Consider the following 20,047-nt stretch of genomic DNA (forward strand, 5'->3'; position numbering starts at 1 on the left):
TTCGCGGGCTTGCCAGGACAAGCTGCTGGACACTCTGGGCCCCCTCACAAAGAATTTGGACATGGCGGAGGAGGCGAAAGCTTTGGGCTTCCCCATCTCCCCAGTTACCCTGTCTTCATGGGCGCAAAGCTCTGTGGTTTTCTTGGGCAACGCCAACTGCGCCTTGTCTACTGAATGGCGCAGGTCCTTGTTGATCAAGGTGGACCCCAAACTTGGGGGTCTGGCGAACTCTGAAGTGGGTCCGGTGTCGCAGGGCGGCATTTTCAGGGAACCCTTCATTAAAGAACTGGGAAAGTTTGTGAACACTTTTCCCTTCCTAGATAAGGCCCAGTCCTCTATTAAAAAGGTGCTTCACTCCTGGTTTCCTGTGGGGCCAGTTGAAGGGGACACTCCAACAGCCTCCCTAACCAATATTCTCCCAAAGGACAAGGCTCCCCTAAGGCCGATATCTGGACCAGGCAAGATTTGGGATCTTCTATCCCACCAGAGGACGTATGGCAAGCACATAAGGGCCAGAGGTGCCGGAACCTCCAACAACTCCGGTGAGTTTCATACCTTCTTCCCTTCTAAAAGTAGGGAGCCGTCTTGCAATTTTTTTTCCAGGCCTGGACTTCCGTTTCGGGGGATGCCTGAGTTCTCCAGACGGTTCAGGGTTTCCGGATAGAGTTCTATGGGAATCCCATCCAGCCCGTAACCCCACGTCCCATCTGCTTCTCTGCAGCGGGCTCAGCCTTGGTATCACAGGAAGTGCAGTCTCTCCTAGCCAATAGCGATCTCCCGAACCCTTCTCCACCCCAGGGGGGTTATCAGCAACCTCTTCCTTGTGGAAAGGTGGACGGTGGTCAGCGCCCGGTCATAATCTGCACAAATTCAACGAGTGCCTGATTTATCGTCACTTCAAAATGGATGGTATCCACCTCCTCCGGGATATCCTGAGACCACAGGATTGGATGGCGCGTCTGGACCTCAAGGACGCCTACCTCTTGGTTTCTATCTCCCCCACCCAGGAGGTTCCTAAAGTTCTCCTGGGAGGACAGGACTTACGAATTCACCACTCTCCCCTTAGGACTATCCTCAGCCCCATTGTGTTTCACCATGGTCCTTCGGCCAGTGGTGGAACGCCTGCAAGTGCAGGGTATGCGACTTGTCTATGTCTGCGATATTCTGATGCTGGCACAGTGCCCCCTGGCACTCGCACAGCAACTCCAGGGAGTGGTTGACATGCTGCAAGGCTTGGGCTTCGTGATCAACGAAGCAAAATTCACTCTCGTTCCCTCCCAGAATGGGGATTTTTCTAGGTTTCTCAATCTACTCCGTAGTGACTACTCTCAGCCTCTCTTCCAGGAAGGTGACAAATCCGCCACGAGATCTGACGGGCACTCGCAAAGCCGCACATCTTCCTCGGGCAGGTGGCTCGCAATGTGGGACTCCTGTCCTCGTCGATCCAGGCCTTCTTTCCAGGGCCATTGCACTACCGTGCCCTTGAGCGCATGAAGGCCATCCACCTGTGCCAAGGTCTCTTGTACTCGCAGAAGGTGGAGTTGACAGCGGAGGCCAGGGAAGAACTCACTTGGTGGCTCGCCTACATTGAGGCTTGGAACGGTCGGGCAGTTTGTCGGTTCCGCGCCAGATATTGTCATAGAGTCCGATGCCAGCAGACGAGAAGTGTGGTCCCCTCTAGAACAACGGTTACATATAAATTGCTTGGTGCTTCTGGCGGGCTATTTTGCGATCCAGTGCTGGACCAAAGACTCAATCCAATCCTGTGTCCTCCTCAAGATGAACAGTGTGTCAGCGGTACACTACATAAACCAATTGGGAGGCACAGGTTCAAAAGCTCTCTCTGTTCTTGCCGCCAACTTTTGGCACTATTGCCTGGACCGTCAGATTTTGGTCACAGCGGAGTAACTGCCCGGACAGGACAATCAAGCAGCAGATTTCCAGTCACGTCACTTCCACGATGTGAGCCTGTGGAAGCTGCACGCAGGTGTGTTTACAGACCTCCAATACAAATGGGGTCCTTTCTCAGTGGGCCTCTTTGCCTCCTGCCTGGACCACCAATTGTCCAGGTTCTTCAGTTGGGGGCCGGATCTCCTGGCGGAGAGAACAGAATCATTTCTCCAGGACTTTAAGGAGGAACAGGGCTATACCTTTCCACCGTTTGCAATGATCACCAGGGCCTCAGCCCAGGTTCGGTGATAAGTGGCAGACGTGGTGATGATCACCCGGATTTGGAGATCGCAAGTCTGGTTTCCCGTTCTTCTGGAACTTTCTTGGGATACTCCAATCCTGCTCTCCTTCTCAATTAGTCTCCGAAGCCTCATTCGCTCATCTTGCATGGGTCTCTGGCCCTTATGGCGTGGCAGATTACAGGGGACGATGGTCGGCCCCAGGCCTTTTGGGAGCGGCTGAGAAGTTGATGTCCAAGGCCTGGGCGGACAGTACTGTTTAACTATACAAATCCACATGGAGACATTGGTCTAGTTGGTGTTTGCAACGGTATCTCGATCTCGTGGCCGCACATGTAACTCATATTTTGGCTTCTTTGGCCAAGGAAGGTTTAGCTTACAAGTTCATCAATACCTTCAGATCCGCCATATCGGCAGGTCATGTAACAGTGGATGGATCCCCGGTGGGGGAGCATTTTTTCGTCTGTCGGCTCCTGCGGGGGGGGATAAGATTTTCCCATCCCCCGGAACCAAGATACTACGCTCTCTGGGATGTGAACCAGGTGCTAAACCTTCTCCTTTCTTGGCAACCAAATCAATTCCTCTCCTGAAAGGAACTTTTGGCAAAACTGGCTGTGCTCCTTTGCCTGATTTTCTTGAATGCGAGTTTCAGACGTCAGGGCTTTGGATGTCTCCGACAGAATCTTTATTCTCTCCGGTGTCACTTTCACTGTCCGTTGACAGACTAAGTGTGGAACGAAATCTATCTTGTATCCGGCCTTCCCACATTCCCTCAAGTTATGTGTAGTGTCCTGCTTCAAGGCCTACGAAGAGAGGTCGGAGGAATTCCGCCCTCCAAGCGAACAACAACTTCTCATTGCTCTGCAGAAACCAAAACAGAGTTGTTTCCTTCCCCACGATTGCCTGGTGGGTACATTGGATGATGCAGGAGGCGGGCATTGACCTGCGGATGTTTGGAGCTCTACCAGAGGAGTGATGGCTTATAAAGCATTTTCCTTAGTAGCTCGTCTGGAGGATATCCTTAATGCTGCAGACTGGTGTTCAGACTGTACCTTCAAATGGTTTTGCTTTAAACCGGTTTTGCAGATCGCCCACTTGATGGTAAGTAAGCTTTAAACTAGCATAATCCTTGCCTCCGGTCGTGACATAGAATGAAATGTTTCCTAGCTATCGTAACAGAAAGTTTCAATTCTATTAAGGACTCTGAGGTGAGGATTTTCCCACCCAAGGTTCACCTATATATGAATCCTCCTCACCCTCGTGGAGTAAGTAATGCTTTGATTATACATCGAACATGTATTTTCTTGTAACTGTGTCATTGCCGAAGGGTATAAGATTGCGTAATCTTTTGCTGCATGGCTAATCCTTAGCCATGATTGGGTTTTAAAACTTGTCATTTGGTTGCAGGAACGGACCAGGCAAACAAGACTCATGAATTTTCGATGGAGGCTGATATCACGCAACGAAAGATGAGGAAGGGCCAGTGACAAGGGACTATGATCCACCTGGAACCCTCTGATTGGTGGAAAGTGAAAGGACAAGCTACCTATTGGACTCTATAGTTGTTTCTCTTAACATTCCCAGGGATTTATGGGAATGATTGTTTATTGTGTTTTACTTTGAAAGGCTGGTATTCAATAAAGTAAAGAAAGAGTAGCATAATCCTCGCCTCCGAGTACTTAATAGAATTGAAACTTTCTGTTACGAAAGCTAGGAAATTTTTAATTCTCAGTGCGTTATATGCAGTGTTGTTTGTGAACTTGTGCCTCACATTTGAGAAAGTTGCAGTTACTATTCTTTGGTGCTCGTATTCGGCATTTGCCCTCTCTGTCCTCTAATAAAGCGCCTAGTACATTCTGCTCAAGTGTACTTCCATCTATTAGTCCAGTAGTATGGGTGGGCCCTCAGGGTTCCTGGGCAGTTGGGAACACAGTGCAATGTGTTGTGCTCTAGAGGGGTGTCCTTAGAACTGAATGTCTGGGATTCATCCCAGAAGAAATGGATGGTCTCCTTTCCATGACTTATGACCTTTGGGGGACATCATGTAGACTTCCCGGGAGGGCTTTTAGGTCATCTAGGGGGGCGATATCTGTGTTGCTTGGTACTGTTGTGAGGGCCATGGCTGCTGTTTCATTAAGTCCTAAAATTTCATTTTGTCATTCCTTGGCTATGGTACATGGACAGTTTACCCATAGTGAGGTATGTTACAGAGCATAGTTGCTTAACATATTTGGTGTTCTTGAACAATGAATAGTCAATCTTTTAACCTATCATATGTACGGTATTATTTCAGGATGTGTTCTTTGATGGCTTCTTATTCAAGCATTGTTGATCTCACTTGGGATACGTCTGGAGAACGGATGCCGTTTCGATTTTGAACACGTTTCTGGCCATGGGTGAAGGCTTGAGGCTGTGATTGTACAGGCATTTCATCTAACTAGTTGTGTCAGCGGTTCTTAACCTGGGGTCCGCGGACCACTGGCGGTTCTTGACACCTTCACAGGGGGTCAATGATTGTTTAGAAAATTAAATAATTTTAGCATTTGATGTTTAATGGAAATTGGAGGCAAAAATGTAATTGTGTAGCCTCAGTTTGAATAATGGGAGCAGCACAAGTATAGGAAACAGAATTTTGTATGGACAATTGGTGGCCTCAAACGAAGCTCTTGTGCGTGCAGCCAAAAAGAGAGCATGCATTCAGTCCAAAAAGGGCAAATTGATATGCGAAAATCGAGAATATTGCTTTGTCTTTCAGAAATAACACCAAATATTGAAAAACTCCAACCTTCCCATTAAAATTCAGTTTTTTATGTTTTTGATTCGTGAATTAAATAAAATATTTCATAAATGGGCTTGCTGTGTAGCTGTTCCTGTATTTTTGTGTATTAATTTGCTGTTTGAATCGTAGTGATTCAGTGGGGAGTCCACAGAAGTCAAAAAGTTAAGAACCACTGCAAGATGTTTGATTTTGAGGGTGCGATCTGGTCCCCATATGAGTCCTTACTCATGGATTAGGAGGCTTAGACGTCTGTCAAATAGCACATCTAGTCTATGACTTTTGTTATGTATAGCATACACTTTTCGTGATCTACCGAGCCATTCTTTTGCAAGTATTTCCTGTTTTGATTCAGCATTTTAGTGTTGGTTAAACCACTCAGGTGAAAGAAGTGGATCAAATCCGTGACTATAATTCCCTTGCTGCACGAAACGAAAGCACAAATGAAAAGGAAATACATCGCTGTAGGGACAAAGCACTGATCGCTGCAGCCAGAAGAAACCTGTATTTACATTTTTTTAAATGCACAGTGAATATATGTTTTACTGTGTACTAGTCACTACGACTGCAGGTTAATAAGATGAATATCCTTCTCAGAGGCAATTGTTTTTCACTAGTTAATTTTGTTTTAGTGCACTTGAAAAATCAATTGTATTTTCTTTGAATGTCCGATGATAGTACCTTTTTAAAATGTGTAGGATTTTTGTTGTTGTTGTGAATACTTTCTCCTTTTTGTGACTTCATCTCGTATGTACTCTTCTTTACATTTTATCTTGTCGTGACCACTAAGAAGCACTTCTCTTGGTGTCCAGATAAACGCTGAAAGAAGTCTCTGTAAACCTGTCTACTTTTTAAATTACTGCGGAACTTGTTTGGATAAGGCTCCGATCGGGCAGATGGGTAAAGTACATTGTCCAGGATCACACGCTGTGATCAACTATGGGTACTGCAATTAGACCAAGGGTCTGCCCAAAGTTACCAATTTAATTGCTAGATCTTATTTCCAAGTGGAGGTTTGCTTCCTTTGATAACGTTGGAAATTTGCCCATAATATTTGTATCTCTAAAAGCGTTGCCTTTGTTGATGTGCCCTTTGGCATATTTATTTACTGTATTCTCTCCCTGCACATACCTAACCATTTCTGGTCAGGATTTACTATTTTACTATCACCAAGCAGTGCTGTCAGTGGTTTCACTGGGCTATGAGCTCTTTATTAACATCGACCATGCTAGGTAAGAGCCTCTCGTGTCTTGATAAATGTTCTGAATGTAGCCCTTTAGTCTACTAAAAGCAAGGAAGTCAGTGTAACTCTTCTGAGCATATTATTTCTATTGTCCCCTTGTGCTTTTGTGTTATTGATTGCAAGATTGCAGTGATATATTACAATTAAACATCACCAAGCTGTTTTATGTTAATACATCATGAAGAGCGTGCAACTATACATCAGACATATGCCTCAGTGGGACACGAGGCAGCTTCGACCATGCTAGGTAAGAGCCTCTCGTGCCTTAATAAATGTTCTGCCGCTGACCGCGTGACCCGCAGGGGAACATGGGCGGACAGAGAGACACACCATACAAGGCGCAGGGAGAGTTGGACACCAGGAAATGGGAACAGTTCCCGAGGCGTCCCTTTCAATAGCCCTTTCGTGGGGATCGGGGGAGGGGCCGGGGGTCCGGGCCGAGACGTTTCAACTCTGGAACGTGCAGACTGTTCAATGGGGGAACATGCACCTGTGGCAGAGCCTGTAAGTTTGCCCACAACTGTAGCAAATGTGGTGCCCAGCACGCAGTCATCACTTGTACCAATGGTCAGAACCCCCCTCTCCCAGGCACAGGGACCAGAGGGAGCACACCAATAGGGCATTGGGTGGCAAGGGCCCCTCTCCCATCGTGTTGCAGAATTTCCTTCCTTTAGTCAGATTGTACCCGCTTTTGAAGGAGCAAGCATTGTTGGCTGAGGGTTTTGTGGATGGCTTCAAGATACCTTACCAAGGGCCACTGGATTGCAGGGACGCTTTGAACCTTAAATCAGCCAGGGAACTACCTCAGATTGTTAGCGAAAAAATTAAGAAGGAAGTTGATCTGGGGAGGGTGGCTGGCCCATTTCCTCCCTCCCCCCCCCCCCCCCCCCCCGAGAATTTTTTAGTTTCACCACTGGGAGTTGTGCCAAAAAAGCAGCCCGGGGCATACCGCCTATTTCACCACCTATCTTACCCGGAGGGCAACTCTGTCAACCATTGGCTGGAGGAGGGGGCTTGTTCCGTGTCTTATTGTTCACTGGAGATGGCCATTGATATGATTCGGAGGACGGGCAAAGGGGCGTGGCTGGCCAAGGCTGACATAGAATCGGCATTCCGCCACCTGCCTGTCCATCCAGCTAGTCAACACTTGTTAGGCTTCAAGTGGGATGGTGAATTCTTTTTTGACCGCTGCATGCCAATGGGTTGTGCCGTCTCATGTGCCTATTTCGAGGCGTTCAGTTCTTTCCTCCAGTGGGTCCTCACCAGCAAGCATGGCATATCCCAAGTTACACACTATCTGGATGATTTCCTATTCTTCGGCAGGGAGGGTACCCAGGAGTGCGCAGAAGGTTTGAGGGCCTTTGAAGCACTGGCAGGTCATTTGGGTGTGCCCCTGGCTCCGGGCAAGACAGAGGGGCCAGCACAAATACTCACTTTCCTGGGCATCGAACTGGATACCATCGAAGGGGAATCTAGGCTCCCAGCTGACAAGGTTAGCGAATTGAGGCAGGACATTAGGTCACTGATCGGCAAGGACAAGGCGACATTGGAGGTTGTTCAGAGCCTTTTGGGCAAGTTGAACTTTGCAGCACGAGTTATACCAGCAGGCAAGGTTTTCTCCCGCAGGCTAGCAAAGGCTACGGCTAACATTGGAAAGAAGCATCACCTAGTGCGCCTGGGTCCTATGCTGAGAGCAGATCTACAGATCTGGGATGAATTTTTGACGAACTTCAATGGTACTGTGATCTGGAGGGCACCATGGGAGAGCAGCCAAGAACTTTCCTTGTTTTCAGATGCATCTGGTAGGTAAGGTTTTGGGGTGATTTTTGGTGGAGAGTGTTGTGCCATGCAATGGCCAAACGCCTGGCGCAAGAAAGGGGTGACCGCAAACATAACAGTACTGGAACTCTTCCCCATAGTGGCGGCACTGCACCTGTGGCCGGGTAGACTGGGCAACAGGAAAGTAGTCTTTTGGTCGGATAACATGGCCGTAGTCCAGGCCATCAATGGGATGTCAGCCAACTGCCCCCTGGTTCTGAATCTGCACAGGGAGTTAGTCAGGGCGGGTTTGCAGAGTAACACTGAGTTCAGGGCTAGGCATATTGAAGGTGTGAAGAATGTGGCAGCTGACGCTCTCTCTCGCGTTCAGTGGCTCAGTTTCCGAGAGGCCTGGCCGCGGGCGAGGGCAGCGATGACACCATTCCCGGAGCCGCTGTGGCGACTCCTTCGGTGGGGGAGCGTTTGAAGATGATGGGCCAACGTTCCTTGGCACAGGCCACCCGGAGAAGATATGCGGCCCAGCTGACCACGTTCAGAACAGTAATACTGTCCTTGGGAGCTTCTGCTTTAAGCCACGTAGAACAGGTTGAGGCTTTTGTGGTATGGGCCAAGGAGGCGGGCAAGGCGCATTCATGGGTGTGCGGCCACCTGGCGGCTTTCAAACATGACACCAAGTTTAGCGGGGCCGAGGACCCCACAGGTGCATTCAGGATCAGGGCAGCACTCAAGGGATTGGCCCGAGAGGAGGTCAGGTCTGCAGACAAGAGGGTAGGGATCGAATTTCCCGCATTGCAGCGCATGATAGACACTTTGCCGATAGTGACCAATTCAGCATTTGAAGCCCAGCTTTTTTCAACAGCCTTCTGCTTGGCGTTCTTTGGCGCCTTTAGAGCAAGCGAGTTAGTGGCTAAATCCAAGTCAGATGGATCTGGGAGAGCCTTGGACATGCTGGATGTCTGTGCAAGAGACGCCCTGGTGCTGAGGGTTCGGAAATCCAAGACGGACCAGGCCGGGAAGGGCGCGACAATAGTACTACAAGCGTTGGAGGACCCCAGCTATTGCCCGGTAGCTACGGTCAGGGAATACTTGAGGATCAGGCCACTTTTGGGAGGGCACTTCCTCATCCATGCCGATGGAACACCCCTAACCAGGTTCCAGTTGGAACGCGTAATGGGCGTAGCCTTGGCCAAAGCAGGTTTGTCAGGGGCAGGGCAAAAATTCTCTAGCCACTCGTTCAGGATTGGGGCAGCCACAACTGCATTCAGAGCGGGGTTGGGTGAGGAAGGAGTCCAGAGGGTAGGAAGGTGGTCATCCTCTTGCTACCAGCGCTACATCCGCCCCTAGGAGGGTTGCTGGGGGCGTTCTGCTGTACAAAGTGGCTAGTAGTTTTGATCATATGTAATTGACTGCTACGACTGGCAATGAACGGGTCACTGTATATATGTGTCAATCACGTCTTTCAGGTGAAGTGTGCAGTGTGCACTAATAAACAAAGTGTGTTAACATAACGGTGTCTAGTCCTCGTTGTTGTTTGAACATTGTCTTGTTTTCTTTACAGCTGACTGTTGCGTGTGGGTGATGGGCCATTCCTATGTTCCCAGGTTGGAACAATGGGCTACAGCCAAGAAATGGAACTTGGCTGTAGCCGAGGACACAAATTCTGTGGTTGGGTGTTCCTGGAATAAAATGGGGTCACCTGAAGTACAAGCTAGAGCAATGCCTGGTGGGGAGGGGTGGTCCTCCCGATATCCTCATTATTCACCTGGGAGGGAATGATCTGGTCACGTTGCGGAGGAGGGCCCTGATTCAGACCATGCAGAAGGATGTGGCAGCAGTAACTAACAAGCTGGGGGCCACTGAGCTATTATTGGCCAGAAATTGTCCCACGCAAAGTGTGGAGGGGTGCTAGATCTCTGGTCGCGATAGAGCAGTCCCGCAGGAGGGTCAACAGGTCCATGCAGAGGTTTATGGAAAGGAGGGGCCTGGGGTTCATTCGGCACGCACTCCTAAAGGACAGAACCGAAGGGTATTACGTGCAAGACGGGGTGCACTTGTCCGGGTTGGGTATGGATGTTTTCCTCCTAGGCATACAAGAGGCTCTGACAGCGGCAGGTTGCAATTAGCATGATGGGTAGGGGGACTCTGTCATCGGCGGGGGTCGCCTTCAGAGCTGTGGCGGAGTACAGGGCGATCTGGAAGCAGACGGGTACAGTAAGGGTACCTCTGCGGCAGAAGGGTACAGTAAGGGTACCGCTGCCTGGCACAGTAAGGGTGCCTGAGCCAAGGACCAGGAGGTTCCTGGAAACCGCGACGGCGCCCCGTTAGTCCTTCGGGCGGTCGGGGGGCCTGAACCGACCGGGGGTGTGCCACACCGCTCCGCCCTGACAGGGGGGGCGGGAGTATAACGAAATGGTAATGTGCTGCACCGTCAGAGCATCGACTCGCCGTGCAAGATGGCTCCTTAGGCATGCGGGACAGCGAGGGGCTGCCTGCTTTGGATCGCCCGTAAGATGACCCACCATAACGTCATACCTGTGTTGTATGAAATAAACCTGCAGCAGTTCTTTCCCACAAAAATGTCTCCTGAGTTTCCTTTGGGTGGGAATTGTAAATTGTGTATTGTACAAGCGAGGGGAGCGTATGGCGGTGTGGGCACTATGAATGTAGCCCTTTAGTCTACTAAAAGCAAGGAAGTCAGTGTAACTCTTCTGAGCATATTATTTCTATTGTCCCCTTGTGCTTTTGTGTTATTGATTGCAAGATTGTAGTGATATATTACAATTAAACATCACCAAGCTGTTTTATGTTAATACATCATAGAGCGCGTGCAACTATACATCAGACATATGCCTCAGTGGGACACGAGGCAGCTTCTCTACTATATCAGCATGTAGAGGATTTTAAGTTTTCCTAATTTTGGCACTTGGCTTAGTTGGGGAGTCAAAAATAGGACTTGAGTCAGACCAAGTTCATGAACCTAAGTAATTACACGTAGTCTTATGCAAATTACCTGCTTGCTGGTCTACAAAGAAAACTGGATTTCCCCGCAGGCCTAATGCAGAGATAGTCGTATTATTTGCTTGACTAGGAACCAGATGGCCTTACAAAATAATTCAGTTCCTCCTTTGAATGTTAGTGGAAGATCTGTTGTTCCTTGGGGGATTATACCTGTTATCTCAGGGGTGTGGAATTTAATAAAATATCTACTTGTGCATAGGGCAGGTTGCTTCATAAATCGACTTGTCCTGTAACCAAATCCACTTGCCCCTTTTGGTGCCATGTAGTGCAGCTAAAATTATTGCAGCTATCATTATATACGAGCTCTGATATAACCTCTCTGACTCTGCCAGGGCTCATACCATGGTAGTGTTTGAATATTTGCAATCCCCTTATGTTGTCACGTTTCAGCAGATCTACATACTGGGGCTGAAGATGGTGGTAAGCAATAGTATCAGGGTTAGAATGCCCTTTTGAGTCTGTGCAAACCTTCTACCTTGTATGTTTTAAGGGTTTCAACTACCCTTCTCTTATCTTTTCCCATACTGAGAAATGTTGGAAATTTAGTCCTGACAATGACGGACATAAACCTTCTTCCAGAGTTGGGGAAAAAGTGGTTGGAGGGAAAGTGAAATTGCGAACACTCAGATTTTCGCATGAGCAAATCTACACATGCAAATTTGCTCATGCTAAAATGCAGTTCACAAATATTTTCTAGAAGTACTATTTCTTGTCGTAGTTCTGTAAATTCTTAGGAATTTACGAAAGCTGTATAGCTGCACTTAATGCAAGGACATATACCATGGGTGCACTTTTGAGACTTTCTTTAATAATTGGGCCCCTAATTTGGTCTGACATTGCCCAATACCTTCTGCGTTTATTAAAATTCGGTCTCTCTCTGTATCGGCTGGCTTTACTGTAGGTGACAGCTTTCTGGCACACAAAGTACTTTTGTTCAGTGCAAGCAAACTACTGTGACAGTGTGTGCTTTTTGAGACCCAAAACAATTTTTGCTTTTGCCAGTGTTAGTTATGATGGTGAGGGCCCAGCAACTACCACACCAATAAGGTTTTACAAAAACCATGCCAAAACAAGTCGCACATGTAAATGTATTGCGATTTATATAGCGCACGTATCACCCGAAGGCATCAAGGCGCTTGCCTTGGGAACCCGTCCTGGTATTCCCCAGTGAGATAACCCCAGCAGGGTATCCACAAGGTGAAAGCCAGGCATCCCGCAGCGAGGGGCCGTAGTGGAGATTAAGCAAGCTATTGCCCAGAGTCGCAGAGTGTGAACCCGTGAGTCGAGTAGGCACCGGAACGAGAATTATCGAGTCCGTGGAATTTTTGAGCCCAAGACCCGCCGAGGCGGGGAATTGAACCCTGGTCCAGGACCGATCTCCGCTTCCAGACAACCGATTTTAGACCTACTGGCTTTGCTAATGCTTGTTTATTTTTGTTTCCCATAATCCTATTGAAACTAGTTACACTGATTTTTCCATTATAAATATTTTTGGGAACTACTAGCATGCATCAACACATGTTACTAAATGATGCTGCAAAGAAATGGTACCTGAGATTTTGGATGTGGCCTAACAGGTTGGGCGGTTGATCTCGGATATAGTGAACCGGATATAAGTCTCGGCAATGATGCTCAACATCCTGTGATTCTGAGCAAATCACTTCATCTCCCCTTGCCAAACTAAAATGAATGTGTCCTTGTGTAATGTAACTTGTGCTCATGTAAAACGCTCTGATATCCCATGCCTTCGGGTCAAGTTCACTCTATATAAAACTCCGGGGAAATGTTACAGTAGTTTAGCGACATTTTTAGGTCGAGCAGGAGAAAGCAATGCAAAGCATTGCGTCCAGCGAAGTATCTGATGTTGCCCGTCTCCTGGGAATCTGAGACAGGAGATGTGCACGCGGCGATTTCACTTTTTGGGCGCGCACGCCCAGGCCGGCGCCGTGCACATCTCCTGTGTCAGATTCACAGCCTGCTAGCCTCTCGCCGCTCTCAATCGCGCGCACACATAGCCACGCTCACGCATGCGCGCACACACACACACACACACACACACACACACACACACACATACACCTACACACGCATACACCCACGCAGGCACAATGCATCAGGGCGCATGCACACAGACCCACATATACACACGCACAGCTAACAGACACACAGTCATAGATATACATACATACACACTCACAGCTACACACGCGCACAGCTACACCCACACACGTGCACCCCTCCCCTTACCTCACCGGGCTCTTGTCGCTGCGCATCTCTACATCATCTAGTTTACGAGTGTCAGTGTCCGTAAAATTCAGCCCTTCTAGGACTCTTACGGGACCAAGCCCACCGCACCGCTCATCATATTCTCCGAGACGTCCGTGAACGGGCGATAGTCTGACGTATAAGGTAACGTGGAATGCAGCATGTTAGCCAATCGTAGTACGCCGTACAAAATGTCCACGTGCTGATTGGTTGTGGAATCCGCATGTGCCTCTGACCCAGTCGTTCCATAACAGACTTGCGGGTTTGCTAGAGGCGTGTCCGAGGCAGGTAAGGCGCTGAATGGGCGAGAACGACCTCATTCTACCCAATATCTTCAGTGGCAGTTCTGGCTTTTTTAATGGACGAGCAATGCACATTATATAAAGTATTTGTACGTCTATTGTAAAATGTGGGATGGTTTTAAACGACTCAAAATGCAATGCATGGCAGACCTGGCTTACGATGTTACACATGCATTGGGTCTTTAATAAGAACAAATGTAACTGAAGTGGGTTTAAAGCACCACAACTACTCCCTCTTTTGTAATCGGATGTAAGATTCCACAGTTGTCATTAAGTGTCCCGAGGTCCTGCCGTCACGTTAATCTGATACCGGGGTTCCCTATTCTGGAGTAGCTGAATGCTAGCCTCTACTGCAAGTCTGTGATCCGTCACATGTCTCTTGGATGGTAGTTGGCATAGAAATTTTCGGATGTTTGCGGTGGTGACGAGGCTTCCTTTTCAATAATTGGCATGCTGGTGAGATAACTGTGCAAGAGAAAGGGTCGGGCACTGTTGATAGCCTAACATGCCAACATTGTAAAGAGGCTCAAATAAAACTCGCTATAGAAAACTATTGGGCTGAAATATTATTTTGGACAATCCTAACATAATGTTAAGTATTTGATAATATAAATAACTAATAATTACTACTAAAAATAAACTGTAGTACATCTAAACAATAGTAACTTTAGACCTCAGTATTATAGGGCTGCCCCCTCACACGCTGCCCCCTCACACGCTGCCCCCTCACACGCTGCCCCCTCACACGCTGCCCCCTCACACGCTGCCCCCTCGCACGCTGCCCCCTCGCACGCTGCCCCCTCGCACGCTGCCCCCTCGCACGCTGCCCCCTCGCACGCTGCCCCCTCGCACGCTGCCCCCTCGCACGCTGCCCCCTCGCACGCTGCCCCCTCGCACGCTGCCCCCTCGCACGCTGCCCCCTCACACGCTGCCCCCTCACACGCTGCCCCCTCACACGCTGCCCCCTCACACGCTGCCCACTCACACGCTGCCCACTCACACGCTGCCCACTCACACGCTGCCCACTCACACGCTGCCCACTCACACATTGCGCACTCACACTACTTTTGGCCACACACAGTGCACCCTCACACCCCGCACACCCTCACACACCCTCACACACTCATTACACTGCCCCCTCACACACTGTCCCCTCACACACTGCCCCCTCACACACTGCCCCCTCACACACTGCCCCCTCACACACTGCCCCCCCCACTCTGCCCCCCCCACTCTGCCCCCCCCCACTCTGCCCCCCCACACACTGCCCCCCCACACACTGCCCCCTCACACACTGCCCCCTCACACACTGCCCCCTCACACACTGCCCCCTCACACACTGCCCCCTCACACACTGCCCCCTCACACACTGCCCCCTCACACACTGCGCACTCACACATTACTCACTCACACTACTTTAGGGCACACACACTGCCCAATCACACCCCTCACACACTGCCCCCTCACACATTGCTCACACACTACTTTAGGGCACACACACAGCACAATCACACCCGCACCTTACACACTGCCCCCTCACACACTGCCCCCTCACACACTGCCCCCTCACACATTAGCCCCCACTCGTCACCACAACAACATCACTCAGCGCCACCACAGCATCAATCTGTGCAACCATTCAACAACAACTGGTTCAAATATGTTCTCTTTTTTTAAAATTATTTTTATTGAGAATCCATGTAGCATAATAATAAAGCAATATAATTGAATTTCAATGAAAAAGACAAGATACAATATAAGCAAACCACAAACATTGACAATAAAAAATACATAAAGGTATGTAGAGGTCTGTTTTTGAATTACATTGCTAGTATCTGATTGAATTAATTCTTGTAAATCATGAAGTAGTTAATGTTATTAATATAAATATTGATATGGGTATGGTACACATAATGCCGGCTACCGCAAACAGAAAAAGATGAAAAGAGAATATAGCAGATAAGAGCATTACCGTAGCCATAATCCTGAAAATCAATGTATTTGCTACAATCTACTAGTACGCCAAGCAGCCACTGGTGCCCATATCTTCATCCCCAATTCTCTTAATTTTTTACCCTTGAGTTCATACAAAGCCGCCTCCACATTATGTATTCCCAATAGTCTGGATAACCACATTTGAAAGGTTGGGGCCTCAGTATCTTTCCAAGCTGCTGAAATTAAAATTCTAAGTACAGCTGTGGAGATAAAAATGTAAGCTTCAGTCTCAATATTTAATTTCAATTGGCTATGGCATCTATAATCATGAGTGTCGGAGACAAGGTTATCTGAGCATCCAGCAGTCCTGACCAGAATGATTCGATCTCTATTTTGATTGATTCTAGTTTCTCACACTGATAAAACATATGGATAATATCAGCTGGGCCTTTGCAGCATCTGGGGCAGTTGCTGTTCTCTCTCTTACCCCAATCATAGAGTTTAGAGGGGCTATAATAGAGATTAAATAATGTTTTGAAGTGTTGAGCTCTTAAATTGGAGGAGCATAGGAATCTTCTATCCATTACGAGGGCTCTGTCCAGGTCAATGTCCGGATCCTCCAGTTTTGAAGCCCAGGCTGTCTCAGTTTTGCCCATATCATCCTGGGATTCCTCCAAAAACAGCCTATACGCACCATTAATTCTAGGTTCACCCCCCTTCAGATAGTCCAATATCTTACACCTCTCCCTTAAGATGATTCGGGGCTTTATTGATCTGATTGTACTGACCACCTAAGCATATTTATAATCTTCTATACCCTGAAGGGAGTGCCTTTGTCTATGTTCTCTCAATGTTTCAAGCTTTATTACAAATTTCACCAAAAAATGTTAATATTTCACTTCTGTTCTTGGATTTTCGTCACAATAAAATACACTGAACATAATCTTCTCAAAAGTTATTTACAAAAGTTTAAGCTATTGCCATTATAAATTACAATAACTTTAATTTAAGTATTATTCAAAAAAAATAAAAACCATTGTTATTTGTAATATCAATACATCTAACTCGCGTAAATACAACACATATTGCATTACAAATGCTATAGGTGTCACATTTGCGAAAGGTATAACTATTGGCATTGTAAATGACAAAGCTATTAATTTCGCTATTTTCAAAACCAACACATAAATAAAACATTTGTCAGTTACAATACCAATAGCTCAAACTTTCCTAATGCGAGACCTATTGCATTGCAAATGCTTGTTTTTTTCCTGCTTTCATTTTTTATCAACATTTTATTTTTAAAGCAAAGAATTATCAATCTTGCTTTCAAGTTTCTGCAAATACTTGCAGCAAATCAGAGAGCCTTCTGGTAGCATTTACATAGCCACATATTGCTCAACTTTGAAAACGTGTATTCATTTCTATACTGGAATCACTGTGGTGCAGTCAGAGCTTACAACATTTTCCCTCACTCACACTCACCCTAAAAATAAAGGCTTTCAATTAATGAACCATAAATAAAAGTTTGAACAGCATTAACATATGGACAAAAATATCTGGGTTCTATGTAGTGCCAGCGTACTCTTTCACATGGATCCTCATTAAGGGGATTGTGGGTGGGAAGTGGACAGCTCAGTGGAGCAGAACACTTGGTGGTTAGATCGGTGTCTAACAAGCTAGTATCAAGTTTAAAATCCCTGCAGGACAAACACAGCTATTCATCATTTGAAAATGGATAAAATAAAGTACTGGTGGCAATAGTAATCTATATAATTCACAGTGTTATGAAGCAGGAACCAATAGTGTATAGAAACACATTGTGATTGGGTTTATATGTGTGTACTAAATATACTGTGCCTGTAAAGCAGTTGTGGTTCTTACATGATGGGGAGGTATGGTTTTCTGTCAAGAGACTCTTGTTTTATTTGCATGTCACACGTTAGAATCCTTGTAATACAGCTTAGGATCAAGGAGCTTCATGCGCAAAGGTATGAGTATGGAAATATAATGTTTTTTTTGTTTGAGCTCAGCTGCGTTCTGATTTGTTACCTTTGCCTCAAATTGTAAAGCGCTCTGATATCCTTCGAGCTCAAGTTCGCGCTTTATAAAACATTGTAAATAAATAAACTACTTTTGTTTATTTTACTTGGATAATGCTTTCAAAGAATAGTGTCATGGTTAGAAGCGTGTGGATGATCATGTGTGGGTAACATGTTTACAATCTTTTTTGCCAAAATAGCTTGAAAAATTAAAACGCTAGTGGAAAGGCAGCAATAATGATTTGAGTAAATTCGAGTATAAATTATTTGTTGTGGAAGTCCTTTGTCCTTTACATTCACAATTTCTGTAAATACAACGTTACTGGTGTCTTATTTAAAGCGGTTTCCTAATGTGGTTATGTAATTGATCTTTATTTTTCATATGCAGGCAGCATCTCGATCAGTCCCGGATGACACAGTCCAAGAAGCAGATTTGAGGGCTGCCCTAGAAGTGCTACAGAGCTATGGATTACACTCCTTCGTAGAAGAGTGGTTTACCGAAGTGCTACAGACCGACCTTCAGGCGAATATTGCGCCAGAGTTCTGGAACTGCATCACCCAATATGAAAACACCATTGAGGAACAGCAGTGTGCCCTACTCCTCCTCGATGCTTTTCGCCTACTTAAGTGTCGCCTGGACCCTTACCTAAATAGTCTGGACCACTTGGAGAGGTGGACCAGAATGGGGCTTCTTCTTGGCTCAGGGTCACAGACACTGCGGGAGAAAGTGTACACCATGTTAAAAGCTATCCTCTTCTTTTCAGCCACAAAAACGTTTCAGGACATGATCCAGCAGTTTTATAGCCGCTCTTTTAAGATCTACATGAGACGCAGGAAAAGGGGAGATGACATGGACGAGTCGGACAATAGCATAAACGAAAATGAGCAAGGAAGTGATGCAGAAGATAGAGACTCGGAGGACTCTAGGTGCGCCGGATGCAGTAGCTCTAAAGAAGAGTGTTGGTGCCAGACAGCCATGGAGCAGTTCCAGCAGCTGAACGAGATTCTGTAAGTATTCTCAAGAACATCTTGAACTTTAAATGCAGCAGTGTGCACAATTTCAGGTTGCAAGCTACTAACTAGCCCATGATGATATTTGTCACCATTTTGTAAATTTTTTGAAAACTTTATTTTTGAAATTTTATGCTGTTAAACACACATCATCAATATATCAGATTCATCCATAACATTGCGTCGTGCACATTGTTATTGAGCATCATAAAGCAAGGCACAATACATGTAATAATAAGGCAGTGGGGCGAGAGCAAGTCCATCCATTTAGCAGTTTTTGTAAAAAGGCAGTCCATCCTGTAAGGGAGGGTCACAATTTTCCAGCGTCAATAACATCAATGAATCATCAGCTATTAGAACAGTACATTAGAACAAGAACGTGTAATCTCATCGTTCTCAACAGCAGTATATAATTAGTCAGCAATACATCAGAGTCCGCACCAAGTTCACAGTTGCATAATTCTGCAATAGCAGCAACATCTAAGTAGGCATCCCTCCTATCTATCCCTAATAGCGCGTTACATAGGGAGGTCATCCGACCCCGGGGCACCATGCTCTGCGACCTCTACAACCGGTCTCTCCTCATCACTCAGCAAATACGTCTGCAAAGGGGCCCACACATCCCTCGGCCTAGAGGACATTGGTAACAGTTCCGCATAGACAGCAGATTGCTTCTGGCAGTATATAAGAACATGCAGTCAATCCTTGAATTTCGGAGCCCTCCCTCTCCCCCCACCTACAAGCAATTCTACGCTTTGCCATCAAAAGAGCAATGTCGAAAAATGTCCTTACCTCTTTTGGAATATGCATAGTATATCCCAGCAGCATCATTAAAGGGTCCATTTCAAGATTAGTGCCCATCATGCCCTCAAGTGCCTTATGAACTTGTGACCAATACTCGTTCACCGCTGGACATTCCCACGCCAGATGCATGAATCCCGCCTCTGGCACCTTGCACACCTGTCATTGTCCGATAAGTGAAAGCAGTATTTCTTGGCCGGAGTATAATATATACGTTGCAGGAACTTATAGTGTATGACTTTGAATCTGCAGCTAGCTGTTATATTTTCTGTGATGCTGCAGCAATATCTCCATTGTTCATCTGTTCGCTCCTGTCCCAGGTCTGCCGACCACTGGGCACGAGCGGAACTATCAATGCCTGTCCTGCACTCCCTGATTATTTTGTACAATTTCGACACTAAGTGTTTCCCGTCAGGAGAGCTTAGGAGAAGGTGTAATGGTGCAAAGGTCTCTGGTTCCGAAGGGAACTCTGGAAGTAATACCCGCATCCCCTGTCGGAGATGGACATATAAGAAAATCTCCAGGGGCGTAGGGTTAGTATGATGAAATAAATGCTCCCGCATCCGGAACTGGCCGCCAGCAAAGAGGTCGCCCCACGTAGCAATCTGTAGTTTTCTACACGAGGCCCGAAATCCCGCCTCCTGCAGTACGATCTTGCTAGGGTTATATGCGAGGGGCAAGCGTGG

The 20,047-nt window shown here is 46.9% G+C and overlaps 1 protein-coding gene across 2 annotated transcripts in view; it reads left to right on the top strand.

Annotated features, from left to right (window-relative positions):
• Positions 1-20,047, top strand: part of ANAPC2 (anaphase promoting complex subunit 2) — a 346,730-nt gene that overhangs the window by 56,377 nt on the left and 270,306 nt on the right. For both annotated transcript variants that reach the window (XR_015295865.1, XM_086921245.1), the window contains exon 2: positions 17,938-18,557. Coding sequence is in view for 1 of the 2 variants with exons in the window: in XM_086921245.1 (XP_086777371.1) it covers positions 17,938-18,557 (620 nt within the window). In the remaining variant the exon portion in view is untranslated. The remainder of the gene's footprint in view (positions 1-17,937; positions 18,558-20,047) is intronic.

Source organism: Lissotriton vulgaris, chromosome 5, assembly GCF_964263255.1.
Source record: "Lissotriton vulgaris chromosome 5, aLisVul1.2, whole genome shotgun sequence".
In the NCBI taxonomy this organism is placed as follows: domain Eukaryota; kingdom Metazoa; phylum Chordata; class Amphibia; order Caudata; family Salamandridae; genus Lissotriton; species Lissotriton vulgaris.